The sequence below is a fragment of the Mesoplodon mirus genome (genome assembly GCF_964341445.2).
Source record: "Mesoplodon mirus genome assembly, chromosome: 6".
NCBI classification, from domain to species: Eukaryota; Metazoa; Chordata; class Mammalia; order Artiodactyla; family Ziphiidae; genus Mesoplodon; species Mesoplodon mirus.
Window position 1 is genome coordinate 117,210,479 of NC_138982.1, and position 23,536 is coordinate 117,234,014.

The 23,536-nt window shown below is 37.9% G+C and overlaps 1 protein-coding gene across 1 annotated transcript; it reads right to left on the minus strand.

The window, feature by feature from the left end:
- Window positions 1–17,885: 17,885 nt before the first annotated feature.
- On the minus strand, window positions 17,886–20,490 carry LOC309806100 (decreased expression in renal and prostate cancer protein-like). The gene has a single exon (XM_082624560.1). It carries the CDS (start codon window positions 20,347–20,349, stop codon window positions 18,727–18,729), a length of 1,623 nt encoding a protein of 540 aa, XP_082480686.1. The 5' UTR covers window positions 20,350–20,490; the 3' UTR covers window positions 17,886–18,726.
- Window positions 20,491–23,536: the final 3,046 nt, after the last annotated feature.

Consider the following 23,536-nt stretch of genomic DNA (forward strand, 5'->3'; position numbering starts at 1 on the left):
GATGTATTTTGTTTATACACACTGCACTCCTATTACATTTCTCTTCCAAACAGAGTCCTTCAGTGTTTATTATACCTGAACATATTTCTTATCATTTTTTGAAAAATCAAATAAAACCCTTCAAGGAAATTGAGGCTTAAAAAATGTAAATTTTATTAGTTATGTACAAGGATTCTTAGCTATGTATTATCAGTTTAAGGGATTAGACAGTTGTTTCATCTTCTTATAAGTTTGAACTGCTAGGATATGACAGTTGATGTGAGAAATTCCTTAGCCGCCGTCAACTGCATGCTAAAGCCAGTAGCTTTCACACATGAATAATATGCCTATCTTGGGGCATGGCTAAGCAGTTATCTTTATCCCTTACATCGTGAATATGTGGGATGCTCTTGCTCTCTCTGCAACTGTTAGACAGAATCCATTTAGATTGCTCTTCGAGGTCAGCTACAAAGCTCCAATGAAGATTTCGTATTTCAGTGACTGACACTGTAGATGTAGAGGGTTATGTTGCAGTGTGGAGGGGCTCAAGTTAAACCCCTTAGTATGTGAGTCAGTAAATTCAAAAGAGGAATGCAAACTAAGTAAGATGAAGGAGGTGACAAGCAAATTGTGCTTACCTATGCGTTTTTTTTTTTAACATATTTTTTGGAGTATAATTGCTTTACAATGTTGCGTTAGTGTCTGCTGTATAACAAAGTGAATCAGCTATATGTATACATATATCCCCATATCCCTTCCCTCTTGTGTCTCCCTCCCACCCTCCCTATCCCACCCCTCTAAGTGGTCACAAAGCACCGAGCTGATCTCCCTGTGCTATGTGGCTACTAGCTATCTATTTTACATTTGGTAGTATATATAAGTCCATGCCACTCTCACTTTGTCCCAGCTTACCCTTCCCCCTCCCCGTGTCCTCAATTCCATTCTCTACATCTGTGTCTTTATTCCTGTCTTGCCCCTAGGTTCTTCAGAACCTTTTTTTTTAGATTCCATATGTATGTGTTAGCATATGGTATTTCTTTTTCTCTTTGTGACTTACTTCACTCTGTATGACAGACCTATGTGTTTTTAAAGTTGGAAGAAACAAGAACTTTTAGACTGGTAAAATGGGAAATACATCAACCACTTCTAGAAGTTATCAAACTATGTTCGCTGTATGTGAAAATACACGTTATCTGAAGTATTTCTCACTAATTCCATCTTTCAACTGGATCATTTCATTGGCTCCATTGCCTGCCTTGAACTTTGCTCATTCCTCTCAGTTTTTTTAGTACAGAAAAGGCAGATGGATCCTTCCAAAAGAATCATATTTTTCTTCTACTCAAAACCCTCCAATGGCTTCCCATTGCACTCTGAATAAAAGCTGAAGTTTTTATACTGGTGTGTAAAGTCCTATATTATCTGAGCCCCACCTCCCTACAATAGCACAGATCCTATAAATAATATCCCCCTAATTTACTCTTTTCCAGTCATACTGACTTCAAACTTGTCAAGCATGTTGTTGCTGCAGAGCCTTTGCTCTACCAGGAATGCCTTTGTCACTTCATTAGTGAGGTCTTCCCTAACCATCCTGTTTAAAACTTCTTCTGTTACCTAACCTAACAAGGCAAAGCCAACCTACTGCCACTGGGTTGTGGTGAAGGAATAAACAGTGTTCATTGCAGGGCACCAAGCAAGGGAATGGAAGACAAGCCTCAGATCCATTCCCACTTGGTGTCTGAGTTAGGGGCTTTTTTAAAGGGGAAGAACAAAGAGGCTGGGAATAACCACTGTCTGTAACAAGTCTTAATCATACTTTCAGGAGTCAGGATGTCTCTGGTTTACAATTCTCAGGCCACCTGGTCCATGGCTGGGGGTCTGGAGAAACAACCTGAGTTTGTAAGTTAATGATAATGACAGCAAATTTAGTACATAAAGGATGTTATCGACAACAGCAATTTTAGTCATCTGACTCTGGTTCATTACTGTTCACTTAGCACAGGATTGAGGCCAGAGGGAACAAGAAAGGGAATACGTTTTGTATAGAGAGATTAATCATAAACTCGGTAAGGGAACTCGAGTTTGGGGGGACTCAATTTCACATCTCCCTCTCACTGCATTTTCATACTTTCTTTACACTTAAGTTTTTTTCTCCATTGCATTTAATAGCATCTGACTCAATGTGTCTTTCTCTATTATTTGCTTATTTCTCCCAAGTCCCATGAATGTTCTATGAGAAGAGGGATTTCTGGCTGTGTTAACGGCAGTAATTCTGGTGCTTAGAACAGAACCGCACTTAATATCGTAACAAGCTATCAAATGAGTACATTTTTTATGCTCTTTATATAAATATTTCACAATACAGATTCAAAAAAGAAGGCAGTATAAAAATTAAGTATAAAATAAAGGAAGTAGTAGTTTCTATACATAAGCTCGTTTGAAAGCATTATTATTTTTTTTTATTAAAAATCAAACTCCATTACATAATGAGGAGTTTGATTAAAATCAGTGTTGTACAACCAGCTGTTTTTCTATCGTGTAGACAAATTAGGATATCCAAAATTAATAGATCAAGTTATGTAATTTTACTAGAAAAGAAATGAGGCAAGTAGATGGATTAAGGCAACTTCAGTAAGTGGATTATGATGAGAGAAGATAAATATAAACTTATGATTAGAAGCTATAGTATTAGAAATGATTTAGTATTGCATTAGTAAACTTGAAAAATGTTCCACTTTATACTATTCACTATTTATTTTTCTTGGTGATTGGACTAGCAAACAAAATATCTTTTAAAATTTATCTTCCAGACAGACACTATGGTTTTCTACAGAGACTTTCTAGTGGACATTGTGATGCATTCTGGGTAGTCAGCATTTTTAAAATACCCTTTCTATGGTTGGGGAATTTCCAGAGTTATGAATTAAGAGAGGAGGCAGAAAACCTGGCTTCATTGACACCTTGGAGGCTAGGTGGTCATGTGCCACTAGTCAGATTTACCCATATATGGCCTTGACCTGGAAGGGAGCCAGTTGAGAAAACAAGCACCCCTTGCCAGGTTCTGTTCTTAGCCCTAAGACTAAATTAATAAATGTATGTTATATGTAAGCAGTCCCTATATATTAAATTGCTTATTACAGTTTATGACATGTACAACCAAAACTTATAAAATAATTTCAAATAATGGTTGAAATGAATAAATTAGTGACTCTTTCTTCTACGAGTACATCTATAGTCCTTCTCAGGTGAGAATACATTGCTTTCTTCTTTAATGGAGACAGCCCATGTCTCAAGATTTGTATAATCAACAGCCCATTTCACAGTCCTGAGTGTGTAAGTGTTCAGTAGACAATTGTTGACTGATTAAATAAATTATATTAGCTTTAATAAATGTATACTTATTAAAAATTGAGAGGCTCTGTCATCATGGACAGAGCAAGAATTTCAGAGTCACCCAGCCCTACTGCATGACCTTGAAAGTTCCCTTAACTGCCTTTTACTTCACTTTCCCCTTCCATAAAATGGGGATAATGATGTCTCCTTTTCATGACTGAGATAATTAAATCAAACAATGCACTTTAAAACAGGTGGCACCTAATGGGTACTCAGTTCAGATGGTAACTAGTGTTTATATAGTTACAGATTTCAGAATAACCTTTATTCTAGAGATACAAATGTAATACTTTCTGTTTGAGGCTGAAGAACATGCCATATGTAATTACCTAGACAGATACTTCAGAGCATAGACTGGACAAAATATGTCAGGCAGGCAAAATATGAAATCCTTATGTGAGTCCAAAATTGCTGGTGTACATTAATAAATACTTGAGGCTGGGACCTAAATGTTTCTGTCTGTACTATGATACAAACCATGTAACAGAATGTAAATTATTTAACAGAAATTTAGCCATGATTTTCAGAGTAATAATACCTATTTCTACCAAGGTCACTCTAATTAGAATCAATGAGACTCATTAAAACTCAAAAACTCATCTAGTGTACCAACATCTTAGCAGACAAAAACAAAATCAAGCATATTGATAAGATATCTCTTTTGTTCTTACTTACCTTAAAGTGAGATATTTCTGCAGTGTCTCTTTAGCAATTTGCATCCTTCAGTATGCTCAACTATATGTACAAAAATGCTCTAATCTATGCCCGTATTGAAAAAGTATTTAAGCCAGAATTTTTATTATTCAATTTCAAGTGTAGAGGATCACAGGAGAAAAGGCTATAACTCTATTTTATGTCTGAAGGATTTCAGACAGTACATGGATTGATGCTTCACTGGTTTTCCAGTGAAGAGAGTGAACAGTACCAGAGGAATGAGAGTGGAAGGATGAGATGACAGGGAGCTGTGGAGCATGGCAGTCATGTCACAAGGGCTGAACTGGGGGGAGGGTGGGAGAAGTGGGGTGGGTGCAGGCTCTCAGCATCAGAGGAGCCTGTCACAGTGTATCAGGACCTCAGCACCTGCCTGGGCTTCTATGGTAGGATTTTCTTTACTGACAGGTGCCTGGAACACATGTAGCCACCCAGCACAGTCTTTTGGTAATAAGAAACATATTGTAATGAGTATACATAGAAGCTTGACAGACAAGATAGAGACTCTAGGCAAAGAACAATGTGTGCAAAGTTCTCAGAGATTTGAAAGAATGACACATTTTGGGAGTGGTTAGTGGTTAATGACCAGAGTTGAAGGGACACTAAGGAAATTATCTGTCAGAGAATGAAGAATGTTGCAGGCCCAACCTCTCTGGATCCTTGGCTTTTTGAGTATGTGTAGATAAAGTGATGGGTGATGATAGGGGATAGGACTGTTGATAGATCTCACCCAAGGATTTCTCTTTTCTCCATGGAGAATGATGCAAGGACAAAGGATAAAGGGAATGGTCAGTATAGGCTCTTAAAAAGGCTGAAGATGAATGGTTTGAATGTGTGGAATAATAAAGAAGGAATGAGAGGGGGATTGAACCAGAAGCAAGGAATTGTGTGTGGAAGACACAGCCTGTGATGATGTCAACTGGTATATTTGTGTGAGTAATCATTAGACAAGCATTTAACCATAATTAGAATTTTTGTCTGGCATTTCAATATGCATTTAACGCCAAACTATGGAGTTATTTCTTTATATACATTCTGACTTAATAAAGCAATTTTATAAAGTAAATTTACAATGATTTTATTTTTAAAATCCCTCAGAATTAAAACCAGTAACAGTAACAATACTTACATGACACCTATATTTTTAGGCACTATTGTTCTAAGTGTTTTACAAATACTAACTAATTTAAACTTCACAGCAACCCATGCAAAGTGGGTACTATTATTATTTTTATTTTACAGATGAGGAACTTGGGGCTCAGAGAGGTTAAGAATTTATCCAGTATTCCAAACTTAGTAGGTGGTGAAGTCAGGATATGAATTCAGGCAATTCTATCCATTAGTTCTTAGCCATTAGCTTGTATATGTAATAGGATAAAAAAAAACCTCTATAATTACTTGGAACCAGCTGAACTAGACACCATTCTTGGTCCTACCACCCTCTTATTATGTGGTTCTTGCAAGAATTTGGATAAAACCATTCTCAGCATTTAGTAAAAAGTGGAATGCAATTATACACTGAATGTACATTTTTGTGAGGTCTTTTGAGACCAAAGTGTAAATTTCTCTCTGCTGAGAAGAGGGGTATATATGTACACATAGCCATGCTTACTTACAGACAGTAAATATACAATTCAGTATAAGTGAAGCTTATACTGAATTGTGTATTTAAATTCTCTAAAATCTCTAATATATGTAAACATGTGAAAAATGAAAGAAAAGGATCAGCCTAAATGATTTTTTTGCCTAACAACAGGTAAACTGAAAAGATACACGTGAGTGTTTGAGGGGTGGAGGATGGTAGTAGACTTCCTTCTGGCACAATGAATATTTTTATTTTCCCTCCATTCTTCATGCAGTGACCTTTCAAGGGCTAAAAAAATCACAACAAAGCCACCTGAGAACAAAGGTGATTTTACCATGTTAATTTTTATCTATAATGTGTCCAATGATAAGGATTTTTCTGAATACATCTAAAATTAACACAGAATATGAAACTACTTAGGTTTGGCATTTGTCTCTGTAGCACATATATACTAATCTAATAGTTAAGATAGCGAGGGTCTATTTTATTCTTACAGTTAGTACACACCCAGGACCAATAGTTTGCTACGTGCTATATATGGTATAGGATTAGAACTGGTCCCCAAGCTTTGGGATTTATAAGCTAATTTACAAGCTGTAAATTCGCCACTGGTCATAATGTATATAAGTATTTATATAAATATGTACATATAAAATAAGTATGTTTTATTTCACAACTTTGTGTCTACTGATGGTGGAGCCATTTTAAAAAAGGGTTAATATTAAACAAATAAAAATTTGTATTAGAGAATTAAGTGATATGTTTTGTTAGCTTTATTCTCACTTTTATATTCTTATACTGAATTAGGAGCTGAAATATCCTCAGCCATGTAAATCACAGCAAATACAAACTCCTAGACAAGGGTCCAGATGAGAGTTTCATCTTCAAACATGCTCTTTTTTGCTTTGCAATAAACCTTTATTTACAAATGGGTTTTCACTATCCGTAGAAAATGCAAATGATGCAAGTTAAACTCATTCAAGATTAATTTTCATTTGAGAAGTGCAAAATTTGCCTTTTCACAGGCAAATATCCATAGCATACATTAATGTTTCATGAGACTAAATAGTATATTAAACGAATCCTCATGGAGAAATGGCATTTAGTCCTATCATATACAAATAACTCTGGCATTTGGTAGGACAAAGAAACATCCCGTTGACATTACCCTCAGTTAAGATTTTAAAATAAAACATGGTACTGTTATCTCTTTAGTTTCATTTAGATAAGTTCACTCAGCTTCATTTATAATCCCTCCTATATACTGGTTACAACTTTGCACACAAAAGAATTTAAATGTTCCATGTCCTCAACTGAAAATGTTTTGTATTTGTACATCTTAAGCTGAGCACCACTGATAATTATACTTATTTTTATTATGATTTAACTTGTATGAGTTTTGCCTCAGGTGAAGTAAGATAAAATTCCTTGGGAGCTTTATTAGGACTTCCATCTGAATCAGAAAAGAGAACTGTTTCTCACAGAGTAAATAGCCACTGAGAGCTCAGAGTGATGTTGGATGCCAACCATGGGATCCGAGTTCACCTCAGCTGAATGATTTAACAATTTTGAGTTATATTACCCAGGAGGGCCGTGATGTTATGAATCTATCCTCCTCAGTAGGATTTGCAGTTGAAACTCCTGTCTAATGGTGTGTGCTAATACGTAATGATAATGTCCTTCACAGAGTCTCTCTCTAATGGTATGTTTTACTTTATAATGATAATATGCTGGAGTGAGACAATACCTTTAATATCCCTCCTCTATTGAGAAGAATATACTCCAAATATTATAGCACTCATGAATGACCTCAACTGGTGTCACCCCCAAATTGGAAAACAGGGAACAAAACAAAGAAGAAACAAACCCAACATCTCTTTTTAAATTCACAACACAAGAAGAAGAGAAATCACCCCATGGCAGTTCATTAGGATACACAGTAGAGTGAAAGACTAGAGGCAGATTTTTACTTTCTCTTTTCTCTCACTGTCTCTTTTAACATAGATACTCAGGGGTATATGATCACTTACTCTCCAAGTGGCCCTTGAAAATGATTCCTTTTTAGTGGAGCAGATGTTAAGGGAGTCACTGTGCTGAATTAATCTTGGTGGTGAACATACTACAGTTTTTCTTATAAGTTCTCCCATCATTCTATTCAACTAATATAGTAGCATAGTCTAGAGGTAAAAACAGCTTAATGCTATTTTTATGTCAAAATATTTAGAACTTTATTTACATTGGAAACGCCATCTAATGAAAGCATCCATATCTTTACTTTTTATTAGGGTCAGTCAATTTAAATATAATATAATGTGGGTACCAGAGCCTAATACTTAAAATACTTAAGTGATGTTAATTATTTTAAAAGAACATGTATGTGAAGAAGCAAAACACCTATTTTATTCCCATTGGAGCATTATGTCATAGAAGTCATCAAATGATTATGAAGAATCAGATACTAAAATATTAAAAGTTGTCAAAAATGCTAGCAGCCATATATTTTATAGTGTAAGGAGAGATGAGGTAATTATTTTTACATAAATCTGTCCATGTCTTTTATTTCCTGACCTTTTCAGTTTTCATTTTCTTTGTGTAAAGGTGTCACAATACCTCAATTAATAAAACAGTGTTTGTGAAAAACCCGGCAAACAACTAAGCTTTATTATAATAAGTAATAATAGTAAAAAGCATAGCAGCTATTTCCTGAGAATTTATAAAGTGCCAAGCATAGAGTAGTACTTTTATATTTATTATCTCACTTAATTCTTCAAAAAAGCCTATGCTATTTATACTATTCCTTATTTTAAAAGTTAGTATCTTGCTCAAAGTCAAACTGTCAGTAAGTGAACCAGGGGTGACAAGCAGCTTATCCTGACAATCTCTGGGTTGTGAGTCCTTATTAAGAATGGACACAATATAAAATCGTTCCTTCAGTCAGTTTTGTAAGGTGTCCTTGAGACTCAATTTGCCACTCTTCTTGCAAGTTAAATGGTCTATAGATCTATCTATCAACCTTTACTCATATACAGTTGGCCCTCCATATCCACGGGTTCTGAATCTGAAATTCAACCAGCTGTAGATCAAAAATATTTGGAAAAAAGTTTTCCAAAAAGTTCCAAAAAGCAAAACTTAAATTTGTTTGTGCACCAGCAACTATTTATATAGAATCTGCCATGGTTCATGATAAAGCATGCAAGATGTTTCTACTTGTTGGACAGAAAAGAACTATTATAAGGCAGATATCAAGAGCTGACACTCAAGATCCTCATTCCTGTGACCTTTTATAGCTTCTAAACTGGTTTAACTTTAGAAACTTCCCAAGTTCCAGGTACTAAGTATGATTGCACAGAAAGAAGAAAGGTTATATTTGGGGAAAATCAGTAAGGTAGTGCATCTTTTGGTACTATCTTAAAAAATATATCAGGGTGTGAATTACCAATTACCTTTTGAAAAGTTAATTTTTAAGAGACTTTGAGCTACAGTTATTGAATATATGGTATATTAAATGTTTCTGTGCCATAGCATAACCTAAGAAAGGGATTTAGTGTTAAGAGACCTGGAGTCTAGCCCAAACTCAGCAGCTCCTTAAATTCAAATAGGGGTGATTAAAAAAAGGTCTGAACGATTTAGAACTCAGGAGGATTAACCTTAAATCTAACTCTTCCGCTTGTTAGTTCTGTAATTTGGGCAACTGATTTCCATTCTGAGCCTCTGTTTCCTCATCCAAAAATAAGAGTACAAAATTGCATATCTTATATGTTGTAAGTCTCAAAAATGATGACATATATAAACCTGTTTGCACACTACAAAATTAAATGCAAATACACGGGATTATTGCTTTTACTATTAGTAAAGTAAAAGTGTTTGGTTTACTTAAGTGGATTATTATGAGACTATGAGGTACTGAAAGCACTAACAAGGTTGAAGCATGCATCCACATTTATTGACAAGGTTAATTAAATTCTACCTACTCCAAAAATTCTGTTTTGGTCCTTGTCCATCTCAGATAAGATCTCACAAAGCCTTTGTTTGCACCTCTCTTGCAACAATCATTTTACTTTGCCTTTCAATATTGTCACTGTAATCCCTTATGTAAATTCCTTGAGAACAAAGCCTATCTTGGATATTCCCTTAGCACCTAGAACTGTGTATTCAAAAGACATGCTCAGAAAACTCTTTGTTAAGTGGGACAATTATTAGTATTAAACAATTTGATCTCACTGCCCAGATAAGACTAATACATTAATATGCATTAGTGACCAGAACTCTGTGTTACAGCAGGAGTTTCCAATCCTGGCTTTCAATTTATAATTGCTTAAGAACTTTAAAAAAACAAAACAAAACAAAAAGAATCTGATTTTTTTTAAAAAAACAAAAAAATCACCCTAGACCAATTAATTCAGAATCTCTAGGAATGAGACACAAACGATTAGCTTTAAAAATTAAAAAAAAAAAAATCTCCCGGTTAATTGTAATATGTGGAGAAATTAAAGAACCATCTGCCTAGAGTCAGAATTTTCATTGATTTCCATATTGGTAGAAATCTGAATGTTTAAAAAACAGATTTATGTTAAATGTATGGAACTTTAGTTGAATTTTGGTCATAATCTTGTTAACCGGTAGATATTGTTTCTGAAAAATAGCAGGTATGGTGATGAGGAGCTGAGGACAAACACCTTCACCAACATTTAGCAGTAAGTGAAGTATGATAGTTTCTAACTACGTCACCCCAATTTGTTTCAAATTATTTATGCACAGACATAAATAAGCCATTATTTAGTACAGTTAATAACCCATGACAAGTTTCCTTAAAATAAATAGGGTCTTGAAATTCAATTTTATTTATTAGCCAATTTGAATTTTTTTCCTAGGCATTTATCCATCAAATATGGCACTGTTATTGCAGATGCATCATGCAGCATGTCAAATTAAAACACTGTTGATAAAACAAACATTAGTTATTGAAACGATCCAAATGCCAGCTTGCAATGCTGTGTTGTAGCTAATAAATATGCCTAACCTTCCAGTGCAGAAAGATTGGACAAACATGATAATCTGATTTCTATGCCTGCATTTCAAAAAAAATTTTTTTTTAATCTCTCACAAAGGACAATGCTTTTGTCTTCTATTGAGTGCTAGGCATATAGTGCTGACACAAGTGACAGGTAACAGTAACAAGTATAATGAGAGATACTAACAAGTTCTCTCATTTTGTTTCTTTATCTAAAAACACATTTATTATCACCTTTAATCATACGAAAAGGCATTTTCAGTATTCAATTTGATATTATTTCTAAGGTTCATACTTTTTAGGACAAGGTAGGTGGCCTGAGATACACAGATTTAGATCCATCATCAAGGAAGGGACCAAAATCCCACATTTTTTATCCTTTATGAAGTAAAGAATGTATTTGTTATATGTAAACTTTTTGAACTCATGCTGATAAGCTCATTTCAAGGCTCTGAGTTTTACCTTTCATTCTAGTAAGAAGTATTTGTCAAGCTAGTTTTAAGACAATCTATGAAAATCTGCCCAGGTCTTAATACAAGATGAACTCAACATAGAGAGATGGCCAGAAGTCTCACAAACTATGCTGTGGGCTTAGTTTTTACACCTGGCCCTGCCCCCATCCTCTAGACACCACTCCCCAGTGGAACTTTTCCTGAAAGAACTATTAAGGGTACTGTGAAGGGGGGATCAGCTCCATGCTTTGTGATGACCTAGAGGGGTCAGGGAGGGAGGGTGGGAGGGAGGCTCAAGAGGGAGGGGATATGGGGATGTATGTATACGTATAGCTGATTCACTTTGCTGTACAGCAGAAACTAACACACCATTTTAAAGCAATTATACTCCAATAAAGACATATATATATATATAAAAGGGTACTGTGAGGAATCCAATAAACCCATACTATCCTCTCATTTTTATTAAAAATTCAATTAATGTATGCATTTTGAATAGAAACATGAATCCCATTTTATAATGTAACGGATTGCAGAGAGATTTAAAATATTAATTTTCACCTTTCTCTCAACTTTGTAAAGCACCTACCTTTTAAACTAAGAATATCCTTTGAAGAGATGGACTTTTATTAATAACCGATATGAATTTGGCACTTTACATCTATCTTTTCCTCCCTCCATCCCTTCCTACAAATGCATGCTCTGAGCATAGGGCATATCATCATGAACATTACAGACTTGGTCTCTGTCCTTAGGGAGCTTGCTCTTTAGTCATAAAAACAGACACTTAGGTATCTACAATTTAAAATATTTATAACAAGTATGTGACCATGGGAGGAAGAGAGTGCTATGGGTGCATGTTATCAAAGGCAATATAGACAGGGAAGGATCAGAATAGGCTTCCTAAAGAGTAATATTTAAACGGAGATCATCAGAATTAAGAATTAGAGGTTATTTCATCATACAGACCTTGAGGGTGGGAATGAGGGTAGAGGGGGAGAGAGAGAGAGAGAAGGAGAGGATAGAAGAGAGAGGAGTGAGAAGAAAGAGAGGGGAGGGAGTTTCAGACACACAAAGGCATTTTCAAAGGGCTGGAACAAAGAAGGAATGTGCCACACTCTCTCCCATGCATTTAGGATGTTTAGCTGCATCCCTGTCCTCTATCCACTAGATGCCAGTAGTACCCCCATCCCCAAGTTGTGACAAACAAAAATGACTCCATGCTTTGCCAAATGTCTACTGGGAGGCAAAACCACCCCAATTGATAACCACTGGTCTGGAGGTAAAGGGCTTGAGTGTAGGATGGGTGTATATGTGGCCAAAGATGAGGCAGCAGAGATTAGCAAAGGTGAATACTCTTCCACTGTATGTTATTTCCATTCTGTCCTTCCACACTCAGTCTGAAGCTTTTTGCCAAGTCCCAGTCCTCTACAATCCTGTTCTTCTCCCCGCCACTCAAGATATGGGGAGGTTGGCAGAATAGTATGACACTCCAAGAAGACAAAGCATCATTGTCCATGTCAAAGAGGGATGAGAGTGGATGGTACTAAATGCAGACTTCTATGCTGAGCATAGCACCCATATGGCAAACTGACAAGACAGTAGATTGAGGAAGTGAAACTGTGTACAAGCCCCTGTGTCCTTGTCTTTTGAAGTAAAAGACTGACAAGAGTTAATGATGGGGAAATGTGAAGGTGTGGAAACAAAGGATAGCTGTTGGCCTGGGGAACTGGTGATAATTTAGACTATAAATCTGCCACACAGCAGAATCACCCAACTCCCAGTTCCCTGAAAGATAGAGATAAAGGCCTGACACACATTCCTAAGCGGTTTTTACAGGCAGCAGACCTCCACCTGATGAAAACTGCTGACTGCAAGAGCATAGATCCTAGACCGCTTGGAGCCAGAAGGCTTGTGATGCTGACCCTCCACTACCTCACCACCAACCAATCAGAAGAATGTCCGCAAGCTGATCATGTGCTGCTCCTTGAACCTTTACTATAAAACTCCTCACTACCCCCTCCAGGGCAGACACATAGACTTGAGGGCATTAGTCCGCTGTGGCCCTGTTTGCTTGGCAAAGCAAAAAAGCTGTTTTCTTTCTACTTCACCCAAAACTCTGTCTCCGAGATTTAATCTGGCACCTGTGTACAGAGGCCAGATTTCGGCAACAGAAGTACACAGAAATTGGATTACAAAATAGCTTTGATAATTTTTTAAGGTGTTTGAATTTTATCCAGAAGTTTGTAGAACCCTATGGAGGATCTGTAAACAGGGACTTTCTCTTTAAAGAGAATCACTCTGGCAGCTCTGTGGATTTGTAAGGCATTTTGATGGAGCAGGAAATAGCTGGAAGAAAGAAAACCAGTTAGAGGAATAGGTTTATAATCTTAGTGAGAAATGTTGAGGGTCGGAGTTGAGCTGGCCTGGGTGGATGAAAAGAGAACAGATTTAAAAGATTTTTAGAAGATACCATCAATATTTGTTCATCACAATTGTTTTAGGCCTGGTGAGGGAGAGGGAGATGTCAAGATGACTTCCAGCATTCACTGGGTGATTAATGATGTTATTCATCAATTCTAGGAAATAAGTTCTGTGAGTGTTAAAAAACTCAAGAAATTTTCTACAGTGTGGTGGGCAGAAGTTGAAGTAATATAGGTTATCCAATCAGGTACTGCATGGGATAAAGTGTGAATCAGAAAGAGAAACATTCTTAGTGAGTCATACCTTCACTGAGGAATAATGCACATCTAGAAAAGTATATTTCAGCTTTAAAAATTACTATTTTTGTACAACTATGGAATAAAACCTTATGAACAAATGGCTACTTTAGCATCAAATACTATTTTCAATTTTTTAAAACAAAGTAAATCTTTACCATAGTATACTAAACAAAATATTAGGGTAGATGTCCAAGAAATATTTATTTTGAAAATTAAGTACTAATAGGTCACATTAAAAGTACAAAGGAATATAAATTCACAGAATTTCTAAATTATCAATGATTGACTTGGCTTTGAATCATACTTAAATGAAGTCATATTTACCACATTTAGCATCATACAAAAAATAATGGAAACTATATTGAAAATAAGAAAGAACATAAAATATACATCATAATGGTTCTAACTGAAAGAACTACTGAAAGAATATTTATTTTCTTTAATATATGAAAGAGTCCAGTATCACATAATGGGATCACATCAAAAGTAGTAGATATTATAACATGAAATTTGACAGTAAGCATGGTTTAATCTGATTGTGCTCTTCTTCCTTCCTCCCTTTCCTGTCTCTATCTTTGTAATTTTATTTTTAGTTTAAAAAAGAAATAAACAAGTAAAAGAGGAGAGACATCAAGACACAGATGCAGAGACCAAGAAGTTAATATTACTGTAAGTGTAAAAGAAGTCACTATTGCTTTCCCCAAGGTATGTCTGACTTTATTTTAGATAATGTGTCATTTGAGACATATCTCCCTGTTCCCCAGAGACTTTTGAATAATTACATTTAGGTTGCCCTTCTTTTATCAAGAAGCTGAAGATGCTATCAATCTATTTCTATTCCACAGAGCTTAGAAACCTTCAGTGGAATCTTGAATGTTTTATAGCAAATATCGTGGAGAAAACACACCATAAAAAATGTTCCTCCATTAATCATGTGAGTGTTTTGTTCTGGCTTGGTCATAGTGTTTGGGATGATATTACAGTGTGTTTACTGTTTAAGTTTTAGTTTCTAAAAACTGATCCCCGGTATGCCAGGAGATATGGTAGTTCTATAGATTCAGGACAAAATTAGGTCCTACAACATAATAAAGCAGTTAGTGCTAACCCAGGTTTTATAGAAGAAAAAGATTAGCTTTAAAAAAAAAATTCAAGAAACCCTTTTATTTCCCCTATAGAATGCACTCCCCCTTTTTCAGGAAAACATATTCTGCCACAAGGCACAAAATTTATAGACCATGTATACAATACATCCTACTGATGAAATGATTGTGTTGGAAAGAATCTTAGAAGATATTTAACCTAACCTCCCTCCAAATAATGGAATGCTGTCTACAGTGTCCTTGAAAGACAATGATCTTACTTAACACAAAGCCTCCATTCTATTGCTAGACAGTCCTAATTAAGATAGAGTTCTTTGTAGTGAACCAAACTACATCTTCCCATTTGTATTTTCTGCTATCTGTCCTTCCTAAACAAAAAAACTGAAAACATCTACTTCCACATAAATATGATAGTTCTTTAAATATTTGCAGATAAGAAGCATGCCTCCCTTTAGTCTTCAATTCCCTATGCTAAATACTCCCAACTTCCTCAGGTGTTTCTGTGATTTACAAACCTACAGTTATGCCAGGTTCCCTCTTCTGGGTAATCGATTAGATTACTATAGTCTTATCCTTAATGTGTGGTACTCTGATCTGCCTATGGGAATCTCCTGTGGAAGAATTCTGCAGATTAGAACATCCAAATCATACTGTTAGCTCATGCACAACTTGTATACAACTAAAATTTCTGGGGCTTTTCCCATGACTAATAACTTATTTTTGACACTTTCGTAAAAAGGTTTGAATTATTCCCAGCTCAATTTCATCTTGGTTTTGATGCTTGATTCCTTTTACCAAGGATGTTTGTAATCTAGTTATAAAAGAACTTATCTGAACCATGCAATTCTGGATTTGTTTGAATCCTAACTCTGAGTTGAGGGTTATGCTCTAAGAATTTGGTTTAATTTACATATTTTATCTCCATCTTCATTGTCATCTGAAACTTTGATTAAAAAATGTTAAAGAAGATCAAAAGAGAGCACTTGTAGCCTTTGTATATAAATATTTTGCAAAGATTAGCTCCGTGGGCTTCCCTGGTGGCGCAGTGGTTGAGAGTCCGCCTGCTGATGCAGGGGACGCGGGTTCGTACCCCGGTCCGGGAAGATCCCACATGCCGTGGAGCGGCTAGGCCCGTGAGCCATGGCCGCTGAGCCTGCGCGTCCGGAGCCTGTGCTCCGCAACGGGAGAGGCCCCAACAGTGAGAGGCCCGCGTACCCCAAAAAAAAAAAAAAAAAAAAAAAAAGATTAGCTCCGTTATTGAAAATGCATAGTATGGCCATTCAAAAAATTTAAAATCCACTCAAATATTTTAATCAGTCTCTATATTTCCATCCTGTTTACACGCTTACAATGTGATTTGTAGAGTGCCTTGCTGAAGTACAAATGCACATATACATGGAATTACACTGATTTCCTAGCCTTGGAGATCTGGTCAGGTAGATAGCTTGTTTTTCCTGAACCACTGATGGCTCGTTTGGTTCATCTTTTGTTTGTATAAATGCAAAGCTATCTACTTGATGATTTATAATTTTTCTAACTATTCAAGTTAAGCTTCTTGGTCTATGATTTTCAAAATGCAACTGTCCACCCCTTCAGCAAGCAGGTCAATTCTTTTACTATATAGTGCTGTACTGATTGCATAATCGCTTTACTAAGGTTGAGATACAAAGTCAAGATTTTTCTAAAACATACTCCCAAGTGAAAGTATTGAAACAGTCCAGCAGTTGGGCAGCATAACTGCAAAAATGTTAACTGGAGTAGGCTGGTCCAGAGTCAATGAATAAAATGCTTCTTTTAAAAAATGGTTAGTATAAAATTAAATTTCTGATATCTTATTCTAGTAGGAATTAGTATAGAAAGATATTTATACACAAGGTCATTATTTGGTTGTCTGAAGATTATAATTTATTCATTGAGCATTAAGGTATAATGTTAAATAAAAAGAAAACCTTGGTTGGATAGGTTATGTTAATTCTTAAGCACAATTTATCCTCATACTGCTTTTTAAATTCAAAGTTATATCTCCTTGGGCTTATTCAAAATGTTTTTATTTGTGCTATAATCACACAACAATTTCTTCTGCCCTATCTTCCTCACCCTCAACATTCACAGCAATGTACTGTTTATTTAGCAAGAATAACTTTACAACATGGTAAGTGGATTTAGGTAGATTAAACGAAACACAGAATTTAGCATCTACTTGTAAAACCAATCTATTATTAAACCACGGCCTTGGGCCTCCCTGGTGGCGCAGTGGTTGAGAGTCCGCCTGCCGATGCAGGGGATGCGGGTTCGTGCCCCGGTCTGGGAGGATCCCATATGCCGCGGAGCGGCTGGGCCCGTGAGCCATGGCCGCTGGGCCTGCGCGTCCGGAGCCTGTGCTCCGCAACGGGAGAGGCCACAACAGTGAGAGGCCCGCATACCGCAAAAAGAAAAAAAAAAAAAAAAAAAAAAAAAAAACCACGGCCTTTTACACAGGCAATCAATCTCATTTTAATGCTGAGAGACCACCATCGACGTCTAAGGCCAGTTTAAGTTTCTTTTTTTTGTAAAGAACTGTTAATTATCATCTGGACTAAGACTTTCAGTGCACTGTGTAAGGGCTTCAAGGCATGTTCCTGTTTAATTTGAGCAGAAACTAAAGGAGAAATTCAAATTTTATAAAAACCTGCTTTCTGGTGTGCCAGTGACCACCTATACCACAGTGATACTGATGGTGCCCTTGTGCCTCTGTAGACATGCAATTCTAGACATGCTATTAAGCAAGCAGCACTCCAGATGAAGTAAATAAATTCATTCAAAGGAGCAGACCAAGAGCCTCCATAAATAACACTCATAGCCATGATATGAAAACCCATTTCTACAGGATTTATTTTGGAAAAAAGAACTTTAAGGCATCTTTTTTTTATTTTTTTATTTTTTTATTTATTTATTTTTATTTTTTTTTTTTTGCCCTCTCGTCCCATTTATTAAAGAAACAGTAAGAAAAGGTACAATGCAGGAAAACACCAACCATCCTTTCACATCAGGCTGAACGAAGCACAGTGATTTCTCCCCTTCATTCCCCCCACCCCCACCCCAATTCCCATAACCCCATCCACATCAGTTTAATTTTGAGGTTCTCTGATTGGGAGTACCAGTGGAGAGGGAGCGGGATGAGCAGTGGAGCCTTGATCCTGGCCTCCTCTAAGTAAGTCCCAGGAGAAGGGAGCTGCAGGCCTGGTCAGGCCAGCAGAAATTTGGTGGCTCTCTGAAGTGGTTGCACTTCCCTGTTCTGTGTTCCAGCCCCCAGGGGAAGGTATGGCAGTAGAGAGTGACCAGGTCAGTGCTGCTGAAGCATGGTCCGCTCACCAATGCAACATTTCTAGACAGCAGTGAGCTGATTCTCCAGTGGTGAGCAGGGGACCGCATATGAATTGGAACCTGCAGGCCAATGTATCCCTGAGGAAAAGTCCACAAGAACAATTCAAGAAACTAGTAAGAAACAAGGGGCAGAAAGCTGTGGGACAAAAGCACAGCAGGCTTCTGGAAGGCTGGAGATTCCTTCTCGCAAGGCGGGATCATTCCCACCTGCCAGAGTCCATGTCCCACAGAAAACATTTCACCTTCAGTCAGTCAAGAAAGACGCAGAGGGGGGAAAAAGGCTCATTTGAACTTGAGCCTGAACTATGTACTTCAGACTGTAGCTCCATATCTACCCTTTCACCTAAAACACAGCCCCTGCCCAGAACCACAGTGCCTGGAAACCAAGGTGGTCCTGGAGAGAAAATGGTGTTTAAGGGGGTAACATTCCATTTGGGTACATTGCAGCCATTGGACCCCCTGGTCTGGGGAAAGCAGCTGGGTTTGTGCCAGGGAGGCTCCCCACTCTAGGAAATGGGACCAAAGTCTTGCTTACAGGGCCATTCATCCTTGGAAAGGAAGCTGGGTTTAGACCCAGGGTCCCAGTTGGCCTTGCAAAAGGAGCTGGGTTGATACCCACAGGGCCTGCTGGCGAAGAGCCTAGGGGCCCAGGAGCTGACCTGGGGAAAGTAACCTGACCAGGGCCTAATGGGCCAGTAGACCTTGGGAAGGTAGCTGGACTTGGGCCCTGTAAACCAGTGGCCCTTGGAAAGTTAGCTGGGTTGGAGCCTAGTGGCCCAGAGGCTCTTGGGAAAATTGCCGGACTAGAGCCCTGGAGGCCAGCAGACCTCTGGAAGCTAACGGGGTTTGAAGCCAATGTGTTAGAAGACTGAGAGAAAGCAGCTGGGTTCAATCCCCCTGAACCTGTCCCCCTTGGAAAAGGATTAGCATTTACTCCCATGGGGCCAGCGGGCCTTGAAAAATGAGCTGAATTAGGGCCAATGGGGCCAGGAGCCCTTGACATGGGAGATGGATTTGGCCCTGGAAGGCCAATTCCCCAAGAGCCAGGACCCGAGTTTGGGCCTATGGGGCCAGGTATTCTGGCCATGGAAGATGGGCTTGTGCCCATGTTTCCAGAAGACTGTGAGAAAGCAGCTGAATTTGCTCCTAAAAGACCTGCTGCTCTTAGAATGGGTGCAAGGTCTAGGCTTTGAGGTCCAGCCATTCTTAAGTTAAGACCAGATCCTGTGCCCAAGAGGCCACCTGCTCTGGTGTCCAAATTAGGGCTTGGAGCCAGGCCACCTGCCCTTGGGTTAGGCCCAAGGCCTGGGCCCAGGCCACTTGACCTTGGGTTGGGCCCAAGGCCAGGGCCTGGAAACATACCTGACCTCGGGGCAAGGTTTGTACCTACAAAGCCTGATCTCAGATTAGGACTTGGTCCGGGGCCCAGGCCAACGGGCCTAGGATTGGGAGGACCATTCCCAGAAGTCAACAGGACACCTGCTCTCAGGTTGGGTCCAGATCCAGGGCCCATGGGGCCACCACTTCTGGGGTCAGGACCTGATCCCAGAAGACCACCTGGCCTTGGGTTGGACATAGGACCTGGCCCTGGGAGACCCCCTAACCTTGGGTTAGACAGAGGCCCTGGGCCTGGAAGAGCCCCTGCTCTAGGATTTAGAGCTGACCCTGGGCTTGGGCCCAAGAGACCACCCGGCCTTGGGAAAGAAACTGCACCTGTGCCAGTGGGATTCATCCCTCTTGGAAAAGAAGCCATGCTTGGGTCACGAGCACCAGCAGGGAAAGGTGCTGGATTTGAAGCCAATGAGCCTGATGAAGTTGGAAAAGGAGACGGGTTCCTTGGAAACGGAGCCAAATTTCCACCAAGAGAGCCGGTTGCCATAAGGAAGGGATCTGAGTTCATACCTAGAGGATGGCCTGTGTTTAAAGCAGGACCCCCTTGTGGTCCCAGGGAACTGTCCATCCGTCCTCGAGGTGGCAGCGGAGCACGAGTCCAAGGAGTTGGCCGCTCTCTAGGGAAAATCCGGGGTTCTTTCATACTTTCTTGGGGACGTTGGTGATAATGGGCTTGGGGCGAGTTTTGAAAAGGATCTTGTTTTTGATGAGTGCTGTTACCAGGTACTGGGTGCCACTCCTGCAGCCAAGATCATCACAATCCTGCTCCCCGGGAGTGTGTTTAACAAGGACGGCAAAAGGTTTCTCCAGGTGGATGATTTTCCCATACAGGATATGATGCCCCACGATCAGCACAGGGATTCCCTCAGTGGTGTAATGTAGGTCTCCCAGGAGGTTTCCAGCTAATCCAGTGCTGTAGCGAGCCTCGATCTCCCCCTGTAGCTCCATCAGCACCCATTCTGCCAGGCCTCCAGCCCCAGCACTGGAAATAATGATCTGCACCATGAGCTTCCCGTCTTTAAAAAGCAACTGAAAATAAGCTCGAGGTTCCGGCCCGCGCCGCCCCCTTCTCCGTCCTCCGCCCGCGCTCGGCCACTCTTTCCGCCAAGGCATCTTTTTTTTTAATCTCATTTATTCATTAGAGTAAAAAGGCAATTTTTATTTTTGAAATATAATAGTTATCCCTATTCTAAATTTTATATTTTGATTTTCTTGCTTACTTGTCTTTCCTAACTCTTCAAGAATTGGGCAAATATTTCTATAATTAAAAATAAATTTATGTATCTCTGCACTTATATTGTTAATAGGGAATGATTTTCTGATGATTTGTAAAACATTTACTTTGCTAACTTAAAGTATTTAAAGAGTGAATTCAGCAGAAAATAGAAGAGAAAGAAATATAAGAAATGTCCCTTTAACTTGTAATGTTAGCTATATGTTCTCTTTTTGGAAAAATGGAGAATGTACTGTAAACTCACAATTATTTGGTAAACCATTTTAAAATCATTAATATAGAAGTTTTAAAAATATATATTTTATTTACATAAATCAAATGGGTATGCCTTACATATAAAGGACCTACTGTATAGCACAGGAAACTATATTCAATATCTTGTAATAACCTGTAATGGAAAAGAATCTGAAAAAGAATACATATATAATATATATATGTATAACTGAATCACTTTGCTGTATACCTGAAACATTATAAATCAACTACACTTCAATAAAAAATTTAATTTAAAAAAAGAGTAATTCAAGGTTGTGAGTCACTTTTATTTGCCTTAAAGCATTTAATGACATTTGAAATAGAATAATGGAATTAGCTATGATTTTCTGTCTGCTGTGTCCCAAACAACTTCATACTTTCTTGATTGTTTTTGCTTGATTATAGAGGATAAAGTGTTTTAGAAGATTACAGGATACTGACAAAAGAAGTTTTGAAAAATTAAGAATTCCTGAGTTATTACATTGTCATTTTGTTTTAGACATGGTAATTCACAATTTATCCCTACTTTTTCCCTCATCTTGCTATGATTAGATCCCTTCAATCTTATATCAACAAACAATAGAATCAGAACTTTACTTTAAAACCCAAATGACTGACGTTTTAATTAAAAATCTTATTGAGATAACTATAGATTCATATGCAGTTGTAAAAAGTTATAGAGATCTTGTGTATGCTTTTACCCAGTTTTCCCCAAAAGTAACATTTTATACAACTATAGTCCAAAATCACAACCAGGATATTGACATTGATACAATCTGCCCATCTGATTCGTCCCAGTTTCACTTGTGTTTGTGGGTGTGTGTATTCAGTTCTATACAATTTTATTGCATGTTTCTCCACTGCCACATGCAACAGTTCCATCTTCACAATGGTCCCTTGAATAGCCCTTTTATAACTACATTAACATTCCTCGTGCCCCTTCTCCCCAACCCTAACCACTGGCAATCACTGATTTGCTCTGCATTTCTAAAATTTTGACATTTGAAATATGTTATATAAATGGAATTATACAGTATGCAACCTTTGGGGTTGGCTCTTTTCACTCAATGTAATTCCCAAGAAATGCATTGAAGTCACTGCATCTATCAATTGTCTGTTCCTTTTCACTGCTGAGTAAAACTCCATGGTAAGTGTGTACAATAATTTGAAGGTTATCTGGGCCAGCTTTTGGCTATTATGAATAAAGCTGCTATAAATACTCATGTGTTAGTTTTTATGTAAACATAAGTTTTCATTTCTCTGGGACAAATACTCAAGAGTGCAATAGTTTGGTTGTATGGTAATTGGTAATTGCATGTTTAATTTTTTAAAAACCTGTCAGAAGTCTTACAGAGTAGCTGTACCATTTTTACATTTTCAACAACAAAACATGCATAATCCAATTTCTACACATCCTTGCAAACATTTAGTGCTCTCTATTTTTTATTTTAGCTATTGTGATAGGTGTCTAGTGATAGCGCATCATGGTTTTAAGTTGCTTCTCTAATGACTTAGGATGTTGAATATTTTTTCATGTGCTTATTTATTATTTGTATGTCCTCTTCCTTGAAATGTCTGCTTATGCCTTTTGCCCACTTTCTAATTAGATTTTTTCTTTACCGTTGAGTTTTGAGAGTTGTTTATGTATTATAGATACAAGTCCTTTGTTAGATATATGGTTTGTGAATATTTTCTCTCAATCTGTAGCTTTTTTCATTCTCTTCACATGCTCTTCTACCAAGCAAAAGTTTAAGTTTCATTGCTGTCCAGGTTATTAATTTTTCCTTTTATAGGTTCTTTTTGCTTTAATTCTAAAGAACTCTTTGCCTAACCCTAGATCTTGAAAATTTTCTGCTTTGTTTTTCCCTAAAATTTTAGAAGTTTTACATTTTCACTTAAGTCCTTGATCCATTTTTACTCACTGTTTGTGTGAAGTGTGAGGTTTGGGTCAGATTTGTTTGTTTTTTCCTGTGGGTGTCCAATTGCTCCAGTACCATTTGTTGAATAGCTAAGATGTTTCAATAAAAACTTTAGGATAAATATTTACCCCATTGGGGCTTCCCTGGTGGCGCAGTGTTTGAGAATCTGCCTGTCAAAGCAGGGGACATGGGTTCGAGCCCTGGTCTGGGAAGATCCCACATGCCGTGGAGCAACTAAGCCCGTGAGCCACAACTACTGAGCCTGCACATCTGGAGCCTGTGCTCTGCAACAAGTGAGGCTGCGACAGTGAGAGACCCACACACCGCGATGAAGAGTAGCCCCTGCTTGCCACAACTAGAGAAAGCCCTCGCACAGAAATGAAGACCCAACACAGCCAAAAATAAATAAATAAATAAATTTA